Source organism: Aotus nancymaae, unplaced genomic scaffold (assembly GCF_030222135.1).
Source record: "Aotus nancymaae isolate 86718 unplaced genomic scaffold, 86718_ANA_hifiasm-v0.15.2.pri h1tg000040l, whole genome shotgun sequence".
Taxonomy (NCBI): Eukaryota; Metazoa; Chordata; class Mammalia; order Primates; family Aotidae; genus Aotus; species Aotus nancymaae.
The window spans coordinates 34,770,545-34,790,694 of NW_026988454.1; the positions used below are offsets into that span (position 1 = coordinate 34,770,545).

General features: G+C 42.9%; 2 protein-coding genes and 3 non-coding genes across 10 annotated transcripts in view; 1 reads left to right on the forward strand and 4 right to left on the reverse strand.

Annotated features, from left to right (window-relative positions):
- Positions 1-3,366: 3,366 nt before the first annotated feature.
- Positions 3,367-6,599, reverse strand: RPS12 (ribosomal protein S12). Of its 2 annotated transcripts, none has more exons than XM_012474494.3 (5): positions 6,507-6,599; positions 6,121-6,237; positions 4,319-4,421; positions 3,820-3,921; positions 3,367-3,455 (listed from the first exon to the last, which is right to left on the reverse strand). In XM_012474494.3, the coding sequence occupies exons 2-5, from the start codon at positions 6,216-6,218 to the stop codon at positions 3,393-3,395; spliced, it is 366 nt and encodes a 121-aa protein (XP_012329917.1). In that variant the 5' UTR covers positions 6,219-6,237; positions 6,507-6,599; the 3' UTR covers positions 3,367-3,392. The 2 variants fall into 2 exon arrangements, with proteins under 2 accessions (XP_012329917.1, XP_012329916.1); XM_012474493.3 differs by having other exon boundaries at positions 6,431-6,521.
- Positions 3,541-3,670, reverse strand: LOC135268584 (small nucleolar RNA SNORA33). Its single transcript, XR_010336888.1, has one exon. It is a non-coding gene; the product is annotated as a small nucleolar RNA SNORA33 (small nucleolar RNA).
- On the reverse strand, positions 4,004-4,079 carry LOC135268586 (small nucleolar RNA SNORD100). The gene has a single exon (XR_010336890.1). It is a non-coding gene; the product is annotated as a small nucleolar RNA SNORD100 (small nucleolar RNA).
- LOC135268565 (small nucleolar RNA SNORD101) lies at positions 5,832-5,903 on the reverse strand. The gene has a single exon (XR_010336869.1). It is a non-coding gene; the product is annotated as a small nucleolar RNA SNORD101 (small nucleolar RNA).
- Positions 6,600-14,897: 8,298 nt separating the features above from the next.
- The window catches only part of SLC18B1 (solute carrier family 18 member B1), a 29,038-nt gene continuing 23,785 nt past the window's right edge, over positions 14,898-20,150 (forward strand). For 3 of the 5 annotated variants that reach the window (XM_064360670.1, XM_064360671.1, XM_064360672.1), the window contains exons 1-2: positions 14,898-15,127; positions 16,329-16,468. In XM_064360670.1, coding sequence (XP_064216740.1) covers positions 15,085-15,127; positions 16,329-16,468 — 183 coding nt within the window. In that variant the 5' untranslated portion in view covers positions 14,898-15,084. Of the gene's footprint in view, positions 15,128-16,328; positions 16,469-17,968; positions 18,099-20,150 lie in introns of those variants that run through there. The other 2 variants (XM_064360674.1, XM_064360673.1) reach the window with 2 other exon arrangements.

The window sequence follows — 20,150 nt, forward strand, 5'->3', positions numbered from 1 at the left end:
CTTCATCCTCCTCCCTGGTTTGTAAGCCTTTCCAAGCAAAAGCTAGATTTGAATACAACTTACCAACAGACTAAGATTACAATCTTTAAACTCTGGGGAAAAAAAGCTGGGCGAAACATCTCCCTTACAATAAAGCAATTTGAATTGAGATGTACTGTTATATTTGAAGTGTCAAACCATGTTTTCAAAAAAGAACTCACGATTTTAGCCTGGGGTCAGCTTGGTCCCAGTCCTTCTGAACATTCTGCTGTCAGTATTTCTGTATCTCAAGTCACCAGCAGTGAGTCAGACTGGGGGCCTCTCCCCAGGTCACCTCCTTAACTAGGTCATCTCTTTCACTCTTGCTGGGACTTACTGTTGACGTCGTTCTAGCACGTGGATTGGCCTTTCTGAAAATGCCTGCTGGGAAGACAATACTGTACCCTTCTCAGCCATCAGCCTGTCCCATCCTTGTCCTGGAGTGGTGATGGCTGGGACCTTATTCCCTGACTGCATATTCTCTTCCTTCTCAGTGGGTCTCATAAGTACTTGTGCTTAACAGTCCTTGAACACAACTCTTAAAAAATAACTCATTTAAAAAAAGAAATTCAAACTCCATTAAGGGCTAGATTAGTCCTCAGTAAGACTAGTAGATATTTCCACACTTTTCTAGGGTTTATAAGCCCTGTCTATGTAATGCTTGTGTTGCTTCGACAACACAGTTAAAGACCAACGTTACTTGTTTATGATAGCAGTCTAATACATAAAACAGCCTTTTAACAATTTCTCTGTAGATGTTCTCATTTTTAAAAGCTTTTAAAGTAGTTTATCAGAAATACAGAAAACACTTTAATAAAATCAGAATGAGGCAAAAAATAAAAAAAAAAAAAAGGACAAAAAGAAAATGGAGTATTTCACTTGGCGGCGCTTACAAAGTACACAGGGATTCAGGTCTCACTGTCTGTGGATGCAAAAAAACATCAAGTGCTTGGCTCAAACAGCTCTCCTTTCGAGTCCATGAGGGATGGCCTCAACAAGATTCTGAGCACACACAGCAACTGGTTTCATAAAACCATTTTCCCCCATAAAAAAAATGACACCTGCTTCTGCCCTGGCACTTTTGCTTCAGTGGGCTCCCCAGTGAATCCCACGTAAGCTACACAGGCAAATCACACTCTAAAGCTGATGTTACATTTGCACTGAGTTTTGAAGAATGAGTAGGACATATCCAGGTGGAGAAAAGTAAACGTACTTCAAACAGAACAAACCAAATTATCAAGAGATGAACATGATCACTTTTCAATGGCTATAACTCAGAAGTCTGAATAAGTGAAGTGACTCATGTCTTGAATGAGTCATCTGGATGAGACTGACAATAGTTAAGACCTTTAAAGCACAGGTAGTTGAGGATACCAAGGCCTTTGGCTTGGGAAGGTGGTAGGCAGTAACAGGCGATAATGGTGCAGTCTGGTACATACCACATAGCTAGCTTTCTATTCCTCTAACAAAAACATGTTAGTGATGATAATGTTCACTTCAAGGCTTGCAAAATTTGAGGTGCAAGTCGGTGTTCCTGGGGAAATTGTCTGGTACAGCTTAGAGTGATCAAAAGGCTGTGATTGAGCCATTTGCATTTGACCAGAGGCTGCTGGCAAGCACACCGGTGAGGACAACAGCTAGAAAACAGATTAAGTCTGAGAATGGAGACATTTTAATGACTTGGAGGAGCCAACACAGAGCAACAGTAAAGGAAAACGTGGAGTTCAAGGTTAGATTTGGGGGCAGGTACGGTAATTCACACCTGTAATCCCAGAACTTTGGGAGGTCAATCCAGCACTTAAGGTCAGAAGTCCCAGACCAGCCTGGCCTACATGGTGAAACCCCGTCTCTACTAAAAATACAAAAACTAGCTGAGCATGGTGGCACGTGCCTGTAATCCCACCTACTCTAGAGACTGAATCAGAATCACTTGAACCCAAATAGAGGTGGCAATCAGTCAAGATTGCATCATTGCACTCCAGCCTGGATGACAAGAACGAAATTCTGCCTCAAGGAAAAAAAAACTTACTTGGGAGGTGACATTCTGTTTCACAGCTGAGCTGACAGTGGACACAAACACCAAAACAAAACAAAAAGTATCAGCCTGGGCAATACAGTGAAACCCCATCTCTACCAAAGGCCACTTCATTTGCCTTCCATCCTAATTAAACATATTTAACAGCCCTAACAGTGCCATATATGCAACAGGCACTCAAAAATGTCTAAACAGATTAGTGACACAAGGAAACTACAATTCAAAGTGAACTTTCCTCAGAAGTCAGAGTACATGAGGTTGACAATTTCAATGTTAGCAGAGAGTCAAAGACTGTACCATCATGAGTTTATCCATACACTTCAGAAAATTTAGCTCTAGAAATCCTTGCTTTCCATGAGGCCACCCAATATACCATCACCACCATTCTGAGGTCAACCAGCGTTAGCCATGTTACAGATTACTACCATACCAACCAGTACAGGAGACCCTACTCTGGCAGATTGCTAAAGCCTTAAGCCTGTGATATACAATGCAAAGAAAAACATATAAGTATATGGCCTCACATTAACTGTACACTCGTCCAAATTTGCAATATACCACATTAACAGTCATGGCTTCCCTTGGGGCAGAGGTTCCTAGGGACTGGGGTGCATTTAAGCACCTCCTGTGCTGCACTATGTGGCCAGGTGGCTCACAACTGCAATCCCAGCACTTTGGGAGGCCAAAGTAGGTGGATCACCTGAGTTCAGGAGTTTGATCCCAGCCTGGCAAATACAGCAAAACCACTCTACTAAAAATACAAAAAAATTGCCAAACATCTGTAATCCCAGCTGCTTGGGAGGTTGAGGCATGAGAATAACTTGAACCCAGGAGGCAAAGGTTGCAATGAATCAAGATTGCACCATTGCACTCCAGCCTGGGCAACAAAAGTGGAACTCTCTCAAAAAAATTTTCAAAGGGATGTCCACAAACATTCCTGGTTATCAGACTTGTCCCATAGCCAAAACTTGATCCTGCCCAACTTTGTACTTTCTGCTAACCTGCCCAGCATGTCACTCATTGCCTGCCATAGATTGCAATCTACAGCACACACCCTCTCTCCAGATTCTAGGCTGGTCTAGTGGGGGATAAATGCCCATCCCTGGCCACCACCAATACCTCATGGCAGACCTGTTTTTGCTAGGGCTGTCCAGGTTTGACACAGTCACTGTTTGAGGAGACTTTCAACTAGAACCCAGGAAAGGTTAAATATGGATTTGATATCACATTTCCAGTTAATCTATAGTAATTAGATTTTATGTTGCTAACAGGGGACCTTGTTTTACTGCCCCAAATAAAAAGTCAGACATGAGGAATGTGAGCCAAATAATTTATTTCTTCATTTCTTGCATTTGAAGTACTCTTCAATGACATCCTTGGCCTGAGACTCCTTGCCATAGTCCTAAAACAAAAATTTGTTAACACTTAGGAATTTCAGTAAGTTTTCAGTATCAATTCTTACAGAAATGTTTCCCATCATTGTAATTTGTTATAGCCATTTTCAGGGACCTTAACGACTTCAATGTCCTTAAGGCTCGTAACATGGCTTTACTATTGCCAGTTTTTAAAGTATGCCTGCACAAACACAATCAGGTAGGCAGATTCATTGGCTGGCTTTATCACAGCTTCTATTTCTTCATGAAATGCAGAAAATGCTTTAAAACTAATCAGTCCATTTTTTTCCTTTGTAAGATCCTCAACTTATTTCAATACAAAGTTATACATGGTTAACCAGCATAACTTTCATCCTTCAAATAGTGACTTACCTTAACTACTACACAACTGCAACCAACCACTTTACGGGGCTTCCCCTCTCTGTCAATTTTACAGAGGCCTACCCATTCCCCTAGTTTCTTGTTGTCATCAACCTATTGGGAGAAAGTTAAACAAAACAAAACATCACATTAACAGACATTTACACTACCAAAAATAAATTAAACCCAAAAGGTGGCTGTAGTCAGAAGGGTGACATGGCAGTTTCCTCACCGCAGTTCAGTAGAGGGAGCCAGTTGTCATCATGTACAGCAAGCACAAAGATCACCTATAAGCCTGCTACTAATCTTTGTTGTATTCCAAGGTCAAAATTAGCATTCAATTCTGCAGATATAAAATGCTTCTACCTACAATGACCTTTAAAATGGCCAATATCAGGTCCATGTAATGTTTACACCTGCACAAACAGCTTGAGACTTCACAAAATTTACCTTGGTATACAAGCATCACTGTGGATCACATTAGTCCCAACACAATCCTTAGCAGCCTTACCTTAATTAGGTTGATCTGGTGTTCAGCACAAAGGGCCTCCACCAACTTGACATACATAGGCTCATCACAGTTGGATGCAAGCACACAAAGATGGGCTTGGCGCCTGAAATTCAAATTACAATGAAAATGAAACTAAAATTCAAATTACAATTAAAATGAAACTCAGATCTAAATCCATCACTCTTGCATTTTTAGGAGGGTTATCTTTACTAACACTGGCAAAGCATAAGCAGCAAATCACGTGTACAAAACTGTTTAGGTCTGATGAATCTGCTACAAAGCATATACACATTCATTTAACCTACAGTGACACTGGTTTTCAGTAAAACTTCTTTCCCTGACACAGTGTATTTGTATGTTATTTTTAAATCGTGTGGCCAAAACCCAACCGTGATAACTTTCTTGTAAGCCAGCTTCATATATCTACAGAAATATGTGAAAGGCTGGGCACGATGGCTCACACCCCTAATTCTAGCACTTTGGGAGGCTGGGGCAGACAGATCACCTGAGGTTAAGAGACCAGCCCAACATTCTGAAACCAAGTCTCTACTAAAAATATAAATATTAGCCGGCCGTAGTGGCAGGGGCCTGTAATACCAGCTATTCAGAAGGCTGAGGCAAAAGAACTGCTTGAACCTGGGAGGCAGAGGTTGCAGTGAGCTAAGATGGTACCATTGCACGCCAGCCTGGGGGAGAGACTCCGTCTCCAAAAAATAAGTGAAATAAACTTCCAGATGGTAAGAGTTGTGACATTAAGCCAGGTGCGATGGCTCATGCCTGCACCCCAGCACTTTGGGAGGCCAAAGGAGCAGATCATCTGAGACCAGGAGTTAAGAGACCCACGAGACCAGCCTGGCCAACCAACATAGTGAAACCTCATTTCTACTCAAAGTAGAAAAACTAGCCAGCCTGGTGGCATGTGCCTCTAATTCCAGCTACTTGGGAGGCTGAGGCAGGAGAATCGCTTGGACCTGATAGACAGAGGTTGCAATGAAACAGCGCTCCTACAATCCAGCCTGGGCGACAGAGCTGACCATCTCAAAAAAAAAAAAAAAAAAAAAAAAAAAAGAGCTGTGACATTAACTATTCATTAAATGCCATTTAACATTGCCAAGGTACAAATATTGCAAAGGATTCATACTAGGACCTACTGAATATATCAAACAAGAATGCAGTTTCCCTCGGATTGAACTAGCCAGATTACAACAAAACTAACTTAACTTGTCCCGTAAACCCCTAAAACTGCATTTAAACTTAGCTCAAGAGTAGGCTGCTTTGTCAATGCAATCACCCTAAAAAACACAACTCGATCCATCCAAATACATTAACATCCCAGATTCAAATACATCTCCAATTACACTACTAAATTCATCTAAGACCGAATGCTTCTGAAACCTGAGCTTGACGTTTCATTAACTTAATGCTTGTTTTACAAACTGCCGAATGTAACGTGTCTCTCCATCTAATCTATCAGGCAGGTAAGCATAAAACTGATTAGCTCCACAACCTACAGGTTTGTCAGACTCGGATTTTCACTCATAAAAGGAGTGAAGGGGTATCCGACAACTTAAGTCATCATTCAAACACTGTAGTTTTGAGTGCTTATTCCCATTCCAAACAGCAACCCACACATCTGAAGTGGGCTTTATAGATCTGAGTTCTGATACCTTTTCCTAGGTTTCCTGTAGGTCGGATGCCATTCAGAACTTTTGCGCTAACACCATGAACTCCATGCCTTCTTCCCTTGGGTGGCAGTTTTGTTCCGGTTGCAAGAACCCACAGTATGAGATTGATACACGTACTTGTCTAAGGCTTTGGCAGCTTCGCGAATTCCACGTGCTAGGCCATCGTGGATGAGGGCGGTCTTCAGCACCTCTTGTAAAGCAGTATTAACGTCCATTACACCTCCAGCAGCAATGCTGAAACGCGACACCACATCAGAACCATCAGCTAAAAGGCTCACACCGCGTAAGGCCTTGGGCTCAGCAAAGGCTTAAGTGTACAACACACGCGTTTACGGCGACCCGCCTGACCCAGCCCTGCTCCGCCAGCTCTCGGCCCACGCCTCAGCCGCACCCCGACCCCATCTCCAACGCCAGACCCTGGGCTCACCCTTCCTCGGCCATGGCGGTGGGTTACGGGTGAAGCGGAATCTTGAACGCACTGAAATACAAAAGCATTGACTTACTAGAGAACCAGATATTCGTCAACAATCCCAGTAGGAACACACCAGGCCACGAATCACAATCAACACAACCTCTGCTGCCACTTTCAACTTACCCCAAGCCTCCGCCTCCGCACGACTCGGCGGCGGCAGGGAAAAAGGCCGCCCGCGCCCGCATGACGGTATTTAAGGGCCTTTTCCAGGCCCCCTGTGCGCATGTGCACTCCCACCCTCGAAAGAGGTGGCTCCGGCGGTGCCGGGCCTGGGGAGTTTCTGTTTCCGGATTGAGGCGGTTCTGAGGCAAGAGTACTGCGAGTTTTCTCTCTCTGTCGGGCCTGTCCTTGGCGAGCGCAACAGGCACTACGCGGGCAGCTTCGCGTTGTCTTCCTCTACGGGGGCGTAACCCATCGAGGCCCAGGGAACTCATTCTACGGAGCGCGAAAGGAGCCAAATAAGTGTGTCCGCGTGCTTTTTTTTTAGGCACCTAGAGCTTTATATCCCGCCTAGCGCTAGTTTTAACCCTTTCCACACCACGTTTTACTTTTCCTGTTGTTTCTACAAGACTTAGCCTTCCCGAGCAGCGCACTTTGTTCCTTCGCTTCTAAGTCACTTTGTGTCGTTGTGGGGGTGATCCTCATCTTGGTCTTCATGAAACGAGAGCCAACGAACACGCTTTCACTGTTTCTAGCAGGCGCGGTCTCGGCTCACGGCAACCTCCGGCTCCAGGTTTCAAGCGATTCTCCTGCCTCAGCCTCCCGAGTAGCTGGGATTATAGGCGGCCGCCCACCACGCCCGGCTAATTTTTTGTATTTTTAGTAGAGACGGGGGTTTCACCATGTTGGTCAGGTTGGTCTCGAACTCCTGACTTCAAGTAATCTGCCCGCCTCGGCCACTTAAAGTGCTGGGATTACAAGTGTGAGCCACCACCCCCGGCCGCTTTCACTATTTCTAGGCACTTTCCTTGAGGTGTGTTAGTAAAGAGGACCCTACAGCCAGGGGATCAATTCTAGTTTCTAAATAGAGTCGGAGTCGCTTGTGAACGAAGTTTGTTCATCTGTCTTTGGTTTTTAACGCTGGATTGTGCTCGGAATACACAGTCCCGCGCAAATCAGGATTCCTCAGGTGCATCTTCAACACCTACAATGTGCCTGAGCAGGGCCAGGGCCTGGGGCTATACACATGAAATACTCAGTCTATAAGGAATCCAGCATTATTCCATCCAAGACTTGGCGGAGTTAGGAATGTAATCCTAAGAACCGCCAAACTCCAATTTTCTTCCAGGAAGCAACATTTTAAATTTGGAAGTGATTGGCCATCCCCCAGTCCCCACTTCCAAAGCAAACGAACGAAACATTGCTGAATATGATCAATACTGCCTTTTGTTTTAATTTCCTCTCCTAAGTAGTCAGCTGCCAATCCAGTGAGCAATGATTAGGCGCTTGACACGTGCCAACAATGTGAATCCAGTGAGCAGCTATTTATTGCTAAGACGCTTGAGTGCAAAAAACAAAGATGGGTAACGCTGTAAGAACGCCAGGGGATTCACCAGAACGGAGACCTGCTGGAATGTTAATAAACTGATAGAGTTCAGTTTTACATTTTCCTCTGCTTTCAGTTTCATTTTTAAAGCGTTGAAGCTGCTTCTCTTTCAGTAACCCGTGCAAATGTTATTGAGCTTTTGATTAAAAAACAACAACAACAAACTGCGGGTGTATAAAGATGAGGAATCATTTCTGCTGCCCTGCTTTTTTGTGGTGGGATTAAGATTTGAGACCAAAATCAGAATACCTCAGGGCCACAGGGAAGATGCAAAATGGCAGGGGGTTAGGGAGTGGGAATGGCGTGGAAAAGTAAGAGGACCTCAGGCTTCTGGCAGCATTTGAAACAGGCTCAAAACAAAAACTAGGCCTGTCCTAGCACTTTGGGATATCGAGGTGGGCGAGGCACCTGAGGTCAGCAGTTCGAGACCAGCCTGGACAACGTGGTGAAATCCTGTCTCTACTAAAAATACAAATACTAGCCAGGCGTGATGGCAGGCATCTGTAATCCCAGCTACTAGGGAGGCTGAGGCAGAGAATTGCTTGAACCCGGGAGGCGGAGGTTACAGTGAGCCGAGTTTGCACCACTGCACTCCAGCCAGGGTGTCAGAGCCAGACTCCATCTCAAAAAAAAAGAAAAAGCAAAAATTATTCAGACGTAGTGGTGTGTACCTGTAATCCCAGCTACTCCGGAAGCTGAGGCAGGAGAATGGCTTGAACCCAGGAGATGGAGGTTTCAGTGAACCAATACCTACCAGTGCGCTCCAGCCTGGGAGACAGAGCAAGACCCTGTCCCCCAAAAAACAAAACGAAACAACCCACTAAAGGATTCCAAATCAGTGAGCATGGAAGGAGAGGACAGGGTATTCTAAATGGATGAAAGTGTAAGGGCAAAAGCATGAAGGCCTTCTTGCCTTCTTTGGAGGTTATAATTAACACACTTGTATTTTTGAAAGAGAATGTGGCAAATAGTGTTTCAGCACATTTCTCATTATCTAAAGATAGTAAAGTTAATATGCTAAGCATATTAGATTTCTTCCCCCCAAAAAAAGTTTTTAAGGAAGAAGCAGGGAATTTGGGAAACCTAAGTGAAAATAATCACTGCCAAACAGCATATTTATGTGCGGGGGAAATGATCAAGTGCCTTGGTAGCTAAGGCAGTTGTTCCCAGTACCAACCAATTCAGACTTGATTTCTGTCTTTGAGCAGCTGCTAATCTGTTCAATTGACTCAGACATCGTGGATCTCGCTTTAATATTTCACCGCACTAAATGTCTTTTCTATCAGTCACAAACCTCCCTCCTTAGAGCTGGAGCTACATTTTTTTAAAAGTCCTAGTTATATAATCAGTTCTAACCCCAGAATGAAGTCAAAGGGCACACAGGTGATACAGGAGTTTTTGTTTTGTTTTTTAAAGGAGTTCTTTAATATAGATTCTCCTAGTTCACTTTTTTTTTTTTTTTTTTTTTTTCTGAGACAGAGTTTTGCTGTTGTTGCCCAGGCTACAGTGCAATGGCATGATCTCTGCTCACTGCAACCTCTGCCTCCTGGGTTCAAGTGGTTCTCCTGCCTCAGCCTCCCAAGTAGTTGGGATTACAGGCTTGTGCCACTATGCCCGGCTAATTTTGTATTTTTAGTAGAGATGGGTTTCTCCATGTTGGTCAGGCTGGTCTCGAACTTCCAACCTCAGGTAAGCCGCCCGCCTTTTGCTCCCAAAGTGCTGGGATTAAAGGCGTGAGCCACCAAGGCTGGCCCTCCTCGTTTAGTTTTTAAGGTTGTTACCTCCTCTCAATTTCAGAAACTGGTAAAGGTAGGAGACAAGACTACATAGAGGTTAGTGGCTAGTCACTCTTATACCAGCAGAGTATAACACATCATATGCACAAATATGAGTTTGACATACATACGAAAAATAAATGTATTTAAAGTTTGTTTTAGGAACAATACTGATAATAACAGGTAATTTGTTTCACATTTTCTATATGCCAGGTAAGGTGCTAAATTCTTTTCAGGTATTTTTTCCCTTTATAGAGACCCTATCTGGTTGTGACACTATCAGCCCTCTTTAATAGGTCAGGAAACCAAGGCTGAGGTAGTTGCCCAAGATCACACAGCTAATAAATGTGGAAGCTGATATTTAAGCTCAGTGGACTTCAAAGCCTGTGCTCCTAAACCTTTAGTCATTTGAATGATTGTCAGAATGTGGAAAGGAGGTGACTGAGAATTCAAGAACAACTCTACATCTCTGGTTTGGCAAAAATACAACTGGTTCTATCCCACTGTGCTAAAAGCTATACAGATGGAAAAAGGGAATATTGGTGTTAGATTGTTGCATTTGGATTTGGATTTCTGAATTATCTAAGTGTAGATGTATAGTTTGCAAGGGCTGCCATAACGAAGTACTACACACTGGGTGATTTAACCAACAGAAATCTGTTATCTCATAGTGCTGAAGGCTGAAAGTCTGAAGTCAAGGTGTTGGCAGGGTTGTTGTTTCCTTCTGAGGGTGCGAGGAGAATCTGTTTCATGCCTCTTTCCTAGCTTCTGGAAGTTTGTTGGCAATCTTGGTATTTTGTGACTTGTGTTCGCATAACTCCAATCTTTGCATGATATTCTCCCTGTGTGCATGTCTGATTTTGTGTTTAAATTTTTCCTTTTGATAAGGATATCAGCCATATTGGCTTAGGGACCCACCTGCTCCAGCATGACCTCATCTTAACTAATTATATCTACAACAAACCTATTCCAAATAAGGTCTTGTTCTGAGGCGGAAGGGGTTAGGATTTTAACGTATGAATTTTGAGGGAACCCACAGTTCAACTTATAACAGATGACAAAGAAGGAGGAGATATAGAGTGATCAAGTGAAAGAAAGCATCTATGAGATGAATTGAAAAAAACACTTGGAAGAACAGAGCTGGAGAGAAAAACGGGCTGAGGCATAATAATGATTTTCTATCTTGGAGTGGTCAGGAGGACCCAGTGGTGCAGGGTTAAATTCCAGCTTACTTTGCGAACTTTTGATCTATGGGGTCAAAAAATACCAGTAAAAATTCCACCATGTTGTTTGGAGAAAATGATATTTCTGTAGAAATTCAAAGTAACTAAAATATTCAAGCCGTTCTTGAAAAAGAAGAATAAAGTTGGGGAATTTTTTACTGCCGACTTCAAACACATCAGGTCTTGATATGCAGTGGAAGCAAGTGAGTGGAAGAAGCTAGCACCATCTAAAGTCTCTTCTGGTGAGAGTGGCAGCATTCTTGAGGAGTGGGGCTGATGTTCTAACTACAGTGTCTTACACCTGGCTCCAATGGTATCAGCAGCACATGCTGCAAAGGTACGTCCGGCCGGGTTCAGTGCCATGCATACAGGACCATTTAGGCGCTTAGTCTCTAAGTGGTATGCATGATCCTCCTGATGATACTGTGTGTTACCTAATAATCAATGATCAATTCATTTTCTGCTTAAATTAGCCAATGTTTCTTTCTTTTTAATTAGCAACAGGGACCCCTGATTGATAGAAATGCTAGGAAGAAAAATAGAAAGGTGAAAGGGCAAAAGATGACTGGGGCTGTATTTGGATAAGGGGATAAGAATGAATTTCTTGGCCTGGTGTGGTGGCTCACGGCAGTAATCTCTGCACTTTGGGGAACCAGGGCAAGTGGATCACTTGAGTACAGGAGTTTGAGAGCAGCCCAGGCAACATGGTGATACCTGTTTTATTTATTTATTTAACCTATTATTAAATAAATAAATAAATAATAATAAAGAATGAGTTTCTCTGAGGAGGTGGCATTTATACAAAGACCGTATTACTCCATTTTAGTTTGTAAAGAAAAAAAATTCCATATGTGTATATATGTCTAAATGAACATATAAAACTATGAATAGATAATTCTGGTAGGCTGCTAATGGCTTCCAAAGATCTGTCCACATCCTAATCCCTGAAGCCTGTAAATATTACTGTATATGAAAAAAAGGGTCTGTGCAAATATGACTAAATTGGAGAACTCGAGATGAGATCATTCTGGATTATTCAGGCTGACCCTAAAGTCATTCAAAATATCCTTACGAGAGTAGTGCACAAAGATTACACATAGAAGAGAAAAGGCACAGTGACCCCAGAGGCAGAGATCAGAGTGATGTGGCACAAAATGCCAGTAGTCACTAGAAGCTTCAAGAGGCAAGACACAGACTCTTCCCTAGAGCCTCTAAGGGGACATGATCCAGCTGACACCTTGATTTTGGCTCAGTGACACTGATGCTGAACTTCTGACTTCCAGGACCTTGTTTTAAGCTACAAGTTTGTGGTGATTTGTACAGCAGCCCCAGAAAACGAACACAATAATATATTTGATTATAAAACTGATCATCTGAAGGGAGAAAGAGACACAGAGATTAGAAGAAGAGAGGAGGATAGGGATATGAATAGCGTTTATGTAAATTAAAAATAGATGGACACACAAGAACACGGATTTTTTTGAGAACATAAAGAAAATGATTTGCATTAAACATGCAAGAATCATTGCAAATGGGGAAAGGAATGAGAATGGAGATACAGGGAAATAGATGGCAACAGAAATGAAAAATTCAAGATTCAGTTGGCAAAAATTCAGATGGCAAGATACAGGTAGGGATACCTCCTGTAAGATGGAGGAAAAAAAAGAAAAAATAATAACTAGGCAGGAGTGGCAGCACATGCCTGTAGTCCCACCTACTCAGGAGGCTGAGGTGGGAGGCTCACTTGAGCCCAGGAGGTTGAGGCGGCAGTGAGCCATGATAGTGCCATGGTAGCTTGAGCAACAGAGTGAGATCAAAAAGAAAAAAAAGAGAGAGAAGAAAAAGAGAAATAAGTAAAAAGGGCCAGTTTGAGTGACCCAACATCTACAGTCCAGAAATAAGGCAAAAGAGGAAATGAATCATCAAAGAAATCATTCAAGAAAATTTCCCTCTACAGATTGATATTAGATTTAAGAGAAAGCATAGAATTAAATGAGACTGGAGAAGCTGTCAGGGGTTAGATCATAAATGTTTCATAAGGCTACTTTAGGGAACTTTTGCTAGAGTGGAACTTTCTGTTTAGTTCTAAAGGTTCTCCTTACAACTCGCTCACTAGGGAATTTTTGCATAAATTTCCAGAACCAAGGTAACATCACTTCCTTGGGAAGTCATTCAGGACCCATTTGCCAAAGTAAGTGGTTCTTCCAATATGTTTGTATACAACCGATTGCATTATAGATTATTAATTAGTGTGAATTTTACCTGCTAGAAAGAGTGCTACTTGAGGGCAGAGTCTGGATGGGGCTCGTTCATCTCTAATTTCATAATGCCTGGCACAAAGTGGTAACTCATTCTTTTGTTTTGCTTTGGCTTCAGATCAAGAATTTCCCAGTCCTTAAACTTTATCTATTTATTTGAGATGGAATTTCCGCTCTTTTGCCAGGCTGGAGTGAAGTGGCACAATGACAAACTTACTATCAGCCATCCCATATGTTGGAACGGACCTTATACAGTGGATCTGAGGCAGATTCTCAGTCGATAAAGCCACACTCACACGATTCTTCAGGATCTTGGCTCACTGCAACCTCTGCCTCCCAGGTTCAAGCAATTCTCCTCCCTCAGCCTCCCACATAGCTGGGATTACAGGCGTGTGTCACCACGCCCGGCTAATTTTTTTGTATTTTTAAGAGAGACAGGGTTTTACCATGTTGGCTAGGCTGATCTCGACCTCCTAATTTCAGGTGATCTGCCCACCTTGGCCTCTCAAAGTGCTGAAATTACAGATGTGAGCCACCGTGCCCAGGCAGTCTTCAAGCTTTAACACTTCCCAAATAGTAAATAAGGTGAAAATAAGTGAAACCTATTTCTTTTGTGCAAGAAAACTGTCACTGTGAGGGTAAGGTAGCAGCCATCATGTTCATGTCCTAGGTACTAACACCTTATCACCAATGCTCACAGCTGCCCAACAAAATAAACATTATAATCCCAGTTGTACAGATGGAGAAACTGACCTTGTCATCTGAAGTTACAAAAAGCCAGTAAAGTGCCCTGGCGTGGAACCCTGGCATCTGCCTCCAGAGGTTGCACTCCTAGCCACTTCACCATGCTTCCTCAATATTCACTAGTATTCTTGCAAATATTTTTCAACCCCAGCTGCTTCACATCGGTTAATTCATTTTCAGTTCACTAGTGTCTGGTTTCAATAATTACGAACTCTACCGCATTTACCCACTGTGAAAAATAATTCACTCTTCCAAACGTCCTATATAAACCTAATTTTCGGCCGGGTGACTTGGCTCACGCCTGTAATCCCAGCACTTTGGGAGACCGAGGCAGGTGGATCACAAGGTCAGGAGTTCAAGACCCAGCCTGGCAAATATGGTGAAACCCCGTCTCTAATAAAAATACAAAAATTAGTCAGTCGTGGTGGCGGGCGCCTGCAGTACCAGCTACTTGAGATGCTGAGGCAGGAGAATCGCTTGAACCCAGGAGGCGGAGGTTGCAGTGAACCGACTGGGCCACTGCACTCCAACCTGGCGGACAACAGCAAGACTCCGTCTCAAATTAATAAATAAAAATAAACCTAATTTTCTAATTCACTTTTGTGTCTTTCAGTTGAGGTACTCCCTACCTTTTCTATGTCTAAAGAGCTTCCTTTCTTTCTTTTAATAGGAACAAATCGAACTAATTTTCAGATAGAGGGGAGTCCAACTCTATGGAATATAGACTTATCTTTTTTCACCCTCTCACATACAGAATGAAAAAGGACAGCATGTTATAGCAGCTGAGGTGGTGAATTAAGATAATGGGGCGGGGGGGAGCCTTGCTCCACCCCCGCCCCGCCCCCGGCCTGCCTCCCGAGGACTCAGAGTCCTGGAAGGTTTTGCTGAGCTCCGGGCAGAGCTCCTGGCAGGGCGAATCGCTCGCTGCCCGCAGGGAGTCGGGAATGCCAGGGCCGAGCTGAGCAGCGGCCGCCCACCGGAGTGCCAGTGGATCGTTGGAGATCGAATCCAAGGACCTGACTTGAACCCGGGAGCTGGGGGCACCGGAGTCCACCTACCGGGCATGGACGCGCCGGCTGACCTCGAGGGCCCACGCGCACCAGGAGGTGACAATAAATTGCGTGGCCGGGAACTGGGATCGCAGCGGCGGCTTCGGGCCTGTCTCTTTAGGAACGATTGAATTGCTTTTAGCTTGATTCGTTTCCGAGAGATTGGAAAAGTCTGGGGCCTGAGCATGGGGTTCGGGCCAGCGTTGACTTTTCTCTCTGAATGGGGTAAAGTTCCAGGACCGGATATGTGTCGTGATTTCTAATGATTTTCTAACCTATACCTCTGCTTTTAAGTACTGTGTGTTTAATGCATTCAAATAAGTATGCCGTTAGGCAAATGTAAAACGTTACCTTTCAAGTACCCACTGTTGTTGCCCTTCTTTTTTAACTTTCTCTCATTTCCCTTTCTCATCTAGTACAAACATTTTACAAAGAATCTTAAGACTTCCTCATGTTGCACAGATTTTTTTTTTCTTTTCTGGGCTGCAATGGCAACCTCTGAAAAATAGAGCAAACCGAATATATTTTTCTTAAGTTTTTCCTTAAAACAATTTAATTTATAAATGGCTGATGGATTTGCTTGGATATTTGAAACTCTGAGTAATTGACTTCATGTCTTTAAATGGCAATTTAGCCCTGGATATAAGTGTAAAATTAACTGATGCCAAAGACCAGTAATTAATGTAAAAAAATATTGATTTATGAATTTGTGGGACTTGTTTATCCAAAAGCATACCATTGTAAGTATTAATTTACCAGCTGAATGATTTAGCTTGTTTTCTCCTACTTACACTTCATTTGACTTCAATACTGCCTTAGAAATCTTATTAAGTTAACATTACATGCTTGAAACATTGAGTTTCACATAGCGTATGAAACTAGTAAGTTGAGGAAATAGGACATTATGCTTCAGAGAGCATCACCCTTTGGAGATCATCCTGCCACCTCATCCTTTTGGTAGGGTTATTAAAGACCAGAGAAACAGACTTAAAGGTGAAGGCAAAAGATCAGATGGTTTGATGATTTCTGCATTGAAATTCTAACAGAGAATGGTATGTAAATGAAAGCAGTATGTTTTCAAAACTGCAGTAACGTACAAGGATTATGTTCCATTTGATCAAATGTGCTATATTCATTATAGCCCTAAGTTCAGTAAATGATATCTTCAGAGTGCAACATATGTGCACAGAAATCACATTTGTGTACTTTGATCAGTACTGTCAATTACATGGCTAACTGCAGCATGTTTGCATTCCAGGTAATGACCCTGCAGGAAGTGCAGGAGAGACTCCCAGGTGGCTTTCCAGAGAACAGGTTTTTGTACTGATATCAGCAGCTTCGGTGAACTTAGGTTCCATGATGTGCTATTCAATACTTGGACCCTTTTTCCCCAAGGAGGTAAGACATTTTTAAATCTTTAGGAGCTCTATTTTTTTAAAGCCTTTTAAATTATCTCATTTTATAGTATGTAAAATGTAAAAATCTGCATATAGCACAAATGATGTATAGAACTCCAGCCACTAGAATACTTTTTATAGAATGCTTGATACCCGGAAAAAAAATCTAGTCAGAAAGAACATCTTCTTGGGAGGTAATTCACCTAAAAGTAGTCGATCTTCTGAGAACTTCATGCTTACTGTGCAGTCTGATTAATCTCTATTTGGCTTCTGCAACTGAAAAAAAAGGAGTGCACTGAATAACTGAGATTCAAATGTTACTGCAATAGGTCTGTGTAAAGACACAAACTATTTCTGGAAAGTTTTATCCACATTTAGAATTAGGAGGTTTTGATTCCCCAGATCTTCCACCATGCCTTTTTTTTTTGTTTTGAGACAGGGTTTCACTCTTGTTGCCCAGGCTGGAGTGCAATGGTGTGGTCTTGGCTCCATCATTGCAATGGAGTGCAATGGTGTGGTCTGCCTCCCTGGTTCAAGTGAATCTCCTGCCTTAGCCTCCTGAGTAGCTGGCATTACAGGCACACGCCACCACGCCAGGGTAATTTTTGTATTTTTAGTAGAGCCGGAGTTTTGTCATGTTGGCCAGGCTGGCCTCGAACTTCTGACCTCAGGTGATCTGCCTACCTCAGTCTCCCAAAGTGCTGGGATTACAGGCATGAGCCACCATGCCTAACCCCACAATATCCCCTCTTTTGACTTGAATTTCTTAAGGACTGTAGCAGCAATGTTTATGCAAGGGAGGAATTCTGATTAATATGGCCTGTTCCTTCTAGTCCTAGCCTTTGTATGGTGTTAGGGTTTATAGGTAATGACACACATTCAAAGAGAATAATCCCTAGTGAGTCCAACTGGATTCCAGATGTCAATAGGATATAGTATGAAATGAATGTGACTGGTTTGGAGTGCAGACAACATGTCCATGTGTTTTATTTTGTGCTTTTTGCCAAATCCTTGGCTCACAGTGCAGTGGCGGCTTCTTAGTCCTCAAACTGGAGTTAAAACATGTAAGTCCCTCATTCCGTGTGCTACAAAAGAAGATAAAGTGGCTTCTCTGCTAAAGGAACAATATTGCCATGTACCCATACAGTGCTCTCTGGCTTTTAGTACATGTTCCCCCCATTTATCCATTTGATTCCTGCGACAACCTCATACAGTAGGTAGAATTGTGAGAATCTCAGCATGTTGCAAATGAGGAAACAGTCTCATAGCTGTGACTTGCCCAATTCAGTTCTGTTAACTAGAGGTTTAATGAGTTCCTACTCTAGAGCAGGCTAAGAGTGGGATATATTAAGGTAGAATTCAAAAATCAGGGAACTCACTCTCTCTTGTTTGCTCATTGGGAGTGAAAAAATATGGGGAAAAAAGTTTCCAATGATTTGGATATCCTTTAAGAAAAGGATGTCCAGAACGTTACATGACTGTTTTTTTTTTCTTTTTTTTTCTTTTTTTTTTAATTATCATTTTCTTCTGGCTTCCTTCTATCCACACTAATGTTATGAGACCCTAAAAGGAAGAATGGTTAATTCTGCAGATAGGAGAAGAAAGAGTGGTACTTTCAGGATAAATCCAAGGTGGGACTTTTTATTTTTTATTTTTATTTTTTTGAGACAGGGTTTCACAGTCACTGAGGCTGGAAGTACAGTGGCATGATCAGGGTTCACTGCTGCCTCAACCCCTCAGGCTCAAGAGATCCTTTCACCTCAGCCCCCTGAGGAGCTGGGGCACAGGCACATGCCACCAAACCTAGCTATTTTTTTCTATCTTTAGTAGTGATGGGGTTTCACCATGTTGCCCAGGCTGACCTTGAACTACTGAGCTCAAGTGATCTGCCTACCTCGGCCTCTCAAAGTGCTGAGATTACAGGCATGAGCCACTGGACCTGGCCTATGGTGGGTCCTAAGAGATGGTAATTCTTATGGTGAACAATAGAGGTGGAGGTGTTCTAGGTACAGTCACAGGAAGAGCAGAGTGAATGACATATTTCTGGGGAACAGCAGACAGCCTCTTGATGTGGCTTGGGCCTGGGGTGAAATGAGGTCTAATAGGAGACTGTGGATTGTAGGGGACAGGGCTGCGATAGGAAGGAAGGGCACTTGCATACATACCAAGGACTTAGTGGGCAGTCATCAGAGGTGTTTGAGCAAGACAGACCAGTCTGGCCAGACTTGGGTTTTGTAAATAATAATAATAATAGGAGCCTGTGGAATTGAGATGGAGAAGAACGGGAGTGGATCAACCAGCGAGAAGGGCATTTCCTAGCTCAGCTGGAACTCAGTGAGCGCAACCAATGTTAGTTTCCCCTAAATGAATAGCACAAAGGAAAACCAGGCTGTGGGTGTGTGCTTTTTAAGTTTTTGACTAAGTTTTTTGCTTATAGGAAATGTTCACTAAAGAAAAAAGTCAAGCTTTTAAAGAATTAAAGTTCATTTTATTCAAAAGTCTTACTGAGGACTACAGGCTGAGTATTTAAATTCACAGTTTGTCTTCAGATAGTGGAGATTCAGTATGTGCAAGGTCACATCAAAATTTGGGTATAAGAGTACATCTGGTTAGGCCGGGCGCGGTGGCTCAAGCCTGTAATCCCAGCACTTTGGGAGGCCGAGGCGGGTGGATCACGAGGTCAAGAGATCGAGACCACCCTGGTCAACATTGTGAAACCCCGTCTCTACTAATACAAAAAAATTAGCTGGGCATGGTGGCGCGTGCCTGTAATCCCAGCTACTCAGGAGGCTGAGGCAGGAGAATTGCCTGAACCCAGGAGGCGGAGGTTGCGGTGAGCCAAGATCGTGCCATTGCACTCCAGCCTGGGTAACGAGAGCGAAACTCCGTCTCAAAAAAAAAAAAAAAAAAAAAAAAAAAAAAAAAAAAAAAAAAAAGAGTACATCTGGTTATAGATTTCTAATGTACCTTTGGTTATAGTTTGTAAAAGCATAATCACAACCTGTTAGATGCTATCTTATGTGTAGGAAGAGACAAGGCTGGGGCATTTATCATTTAATGTAATAGCTTAGGCAAGAGATGTGGGGGTCATGTGCTTTATCCTGTTCTGTCTTCAACACATCCGTCCCAAGAGCTGCATGTTGTCAAAGTCAGGGACTTTGGGACATTATGCTGGCAAGCGGAAATGAGCAAAATGTGGCTTCTGACATTTGCTACTTTGTCTCTTCTTGCAGAGGGAAGGCCTTTCTTAAATTCTGGTGTGGGATTCCTACTTCTATTCATCATTTTTCTTCCAAGGCTCATCCTTTATCAGACGACTAGAAATGGCTTTATTTATTTATTTATTGAGACAGAGTCTCGCTCTGACCCAGGCTGGAGTGCAGTGGCATCATCTCAGCTCACTGCAATCTCCGCCTCCAGGGTTCAAGCGATTCTCTCGCCTCAGTCTCTCAAATAGCTGGGATTACAGGCACACGTCACCACACCTGGCTAATTTTTTTGTATTTTTAGTAGAGATGGGGTTTCACCATACTGGCCAGGCTGGTCTTGAATTCCTGACCTCAGGTGATCCGCCTGCCTTGGCCTCCCAAATTGCTGGGATTACAAGTGTGAGCCACTGCGCCTGGCCCAGAAATTGCTTTTAATAGCTGTTTTTGCTTTCCTAATGTGAAGCAGGATCCATG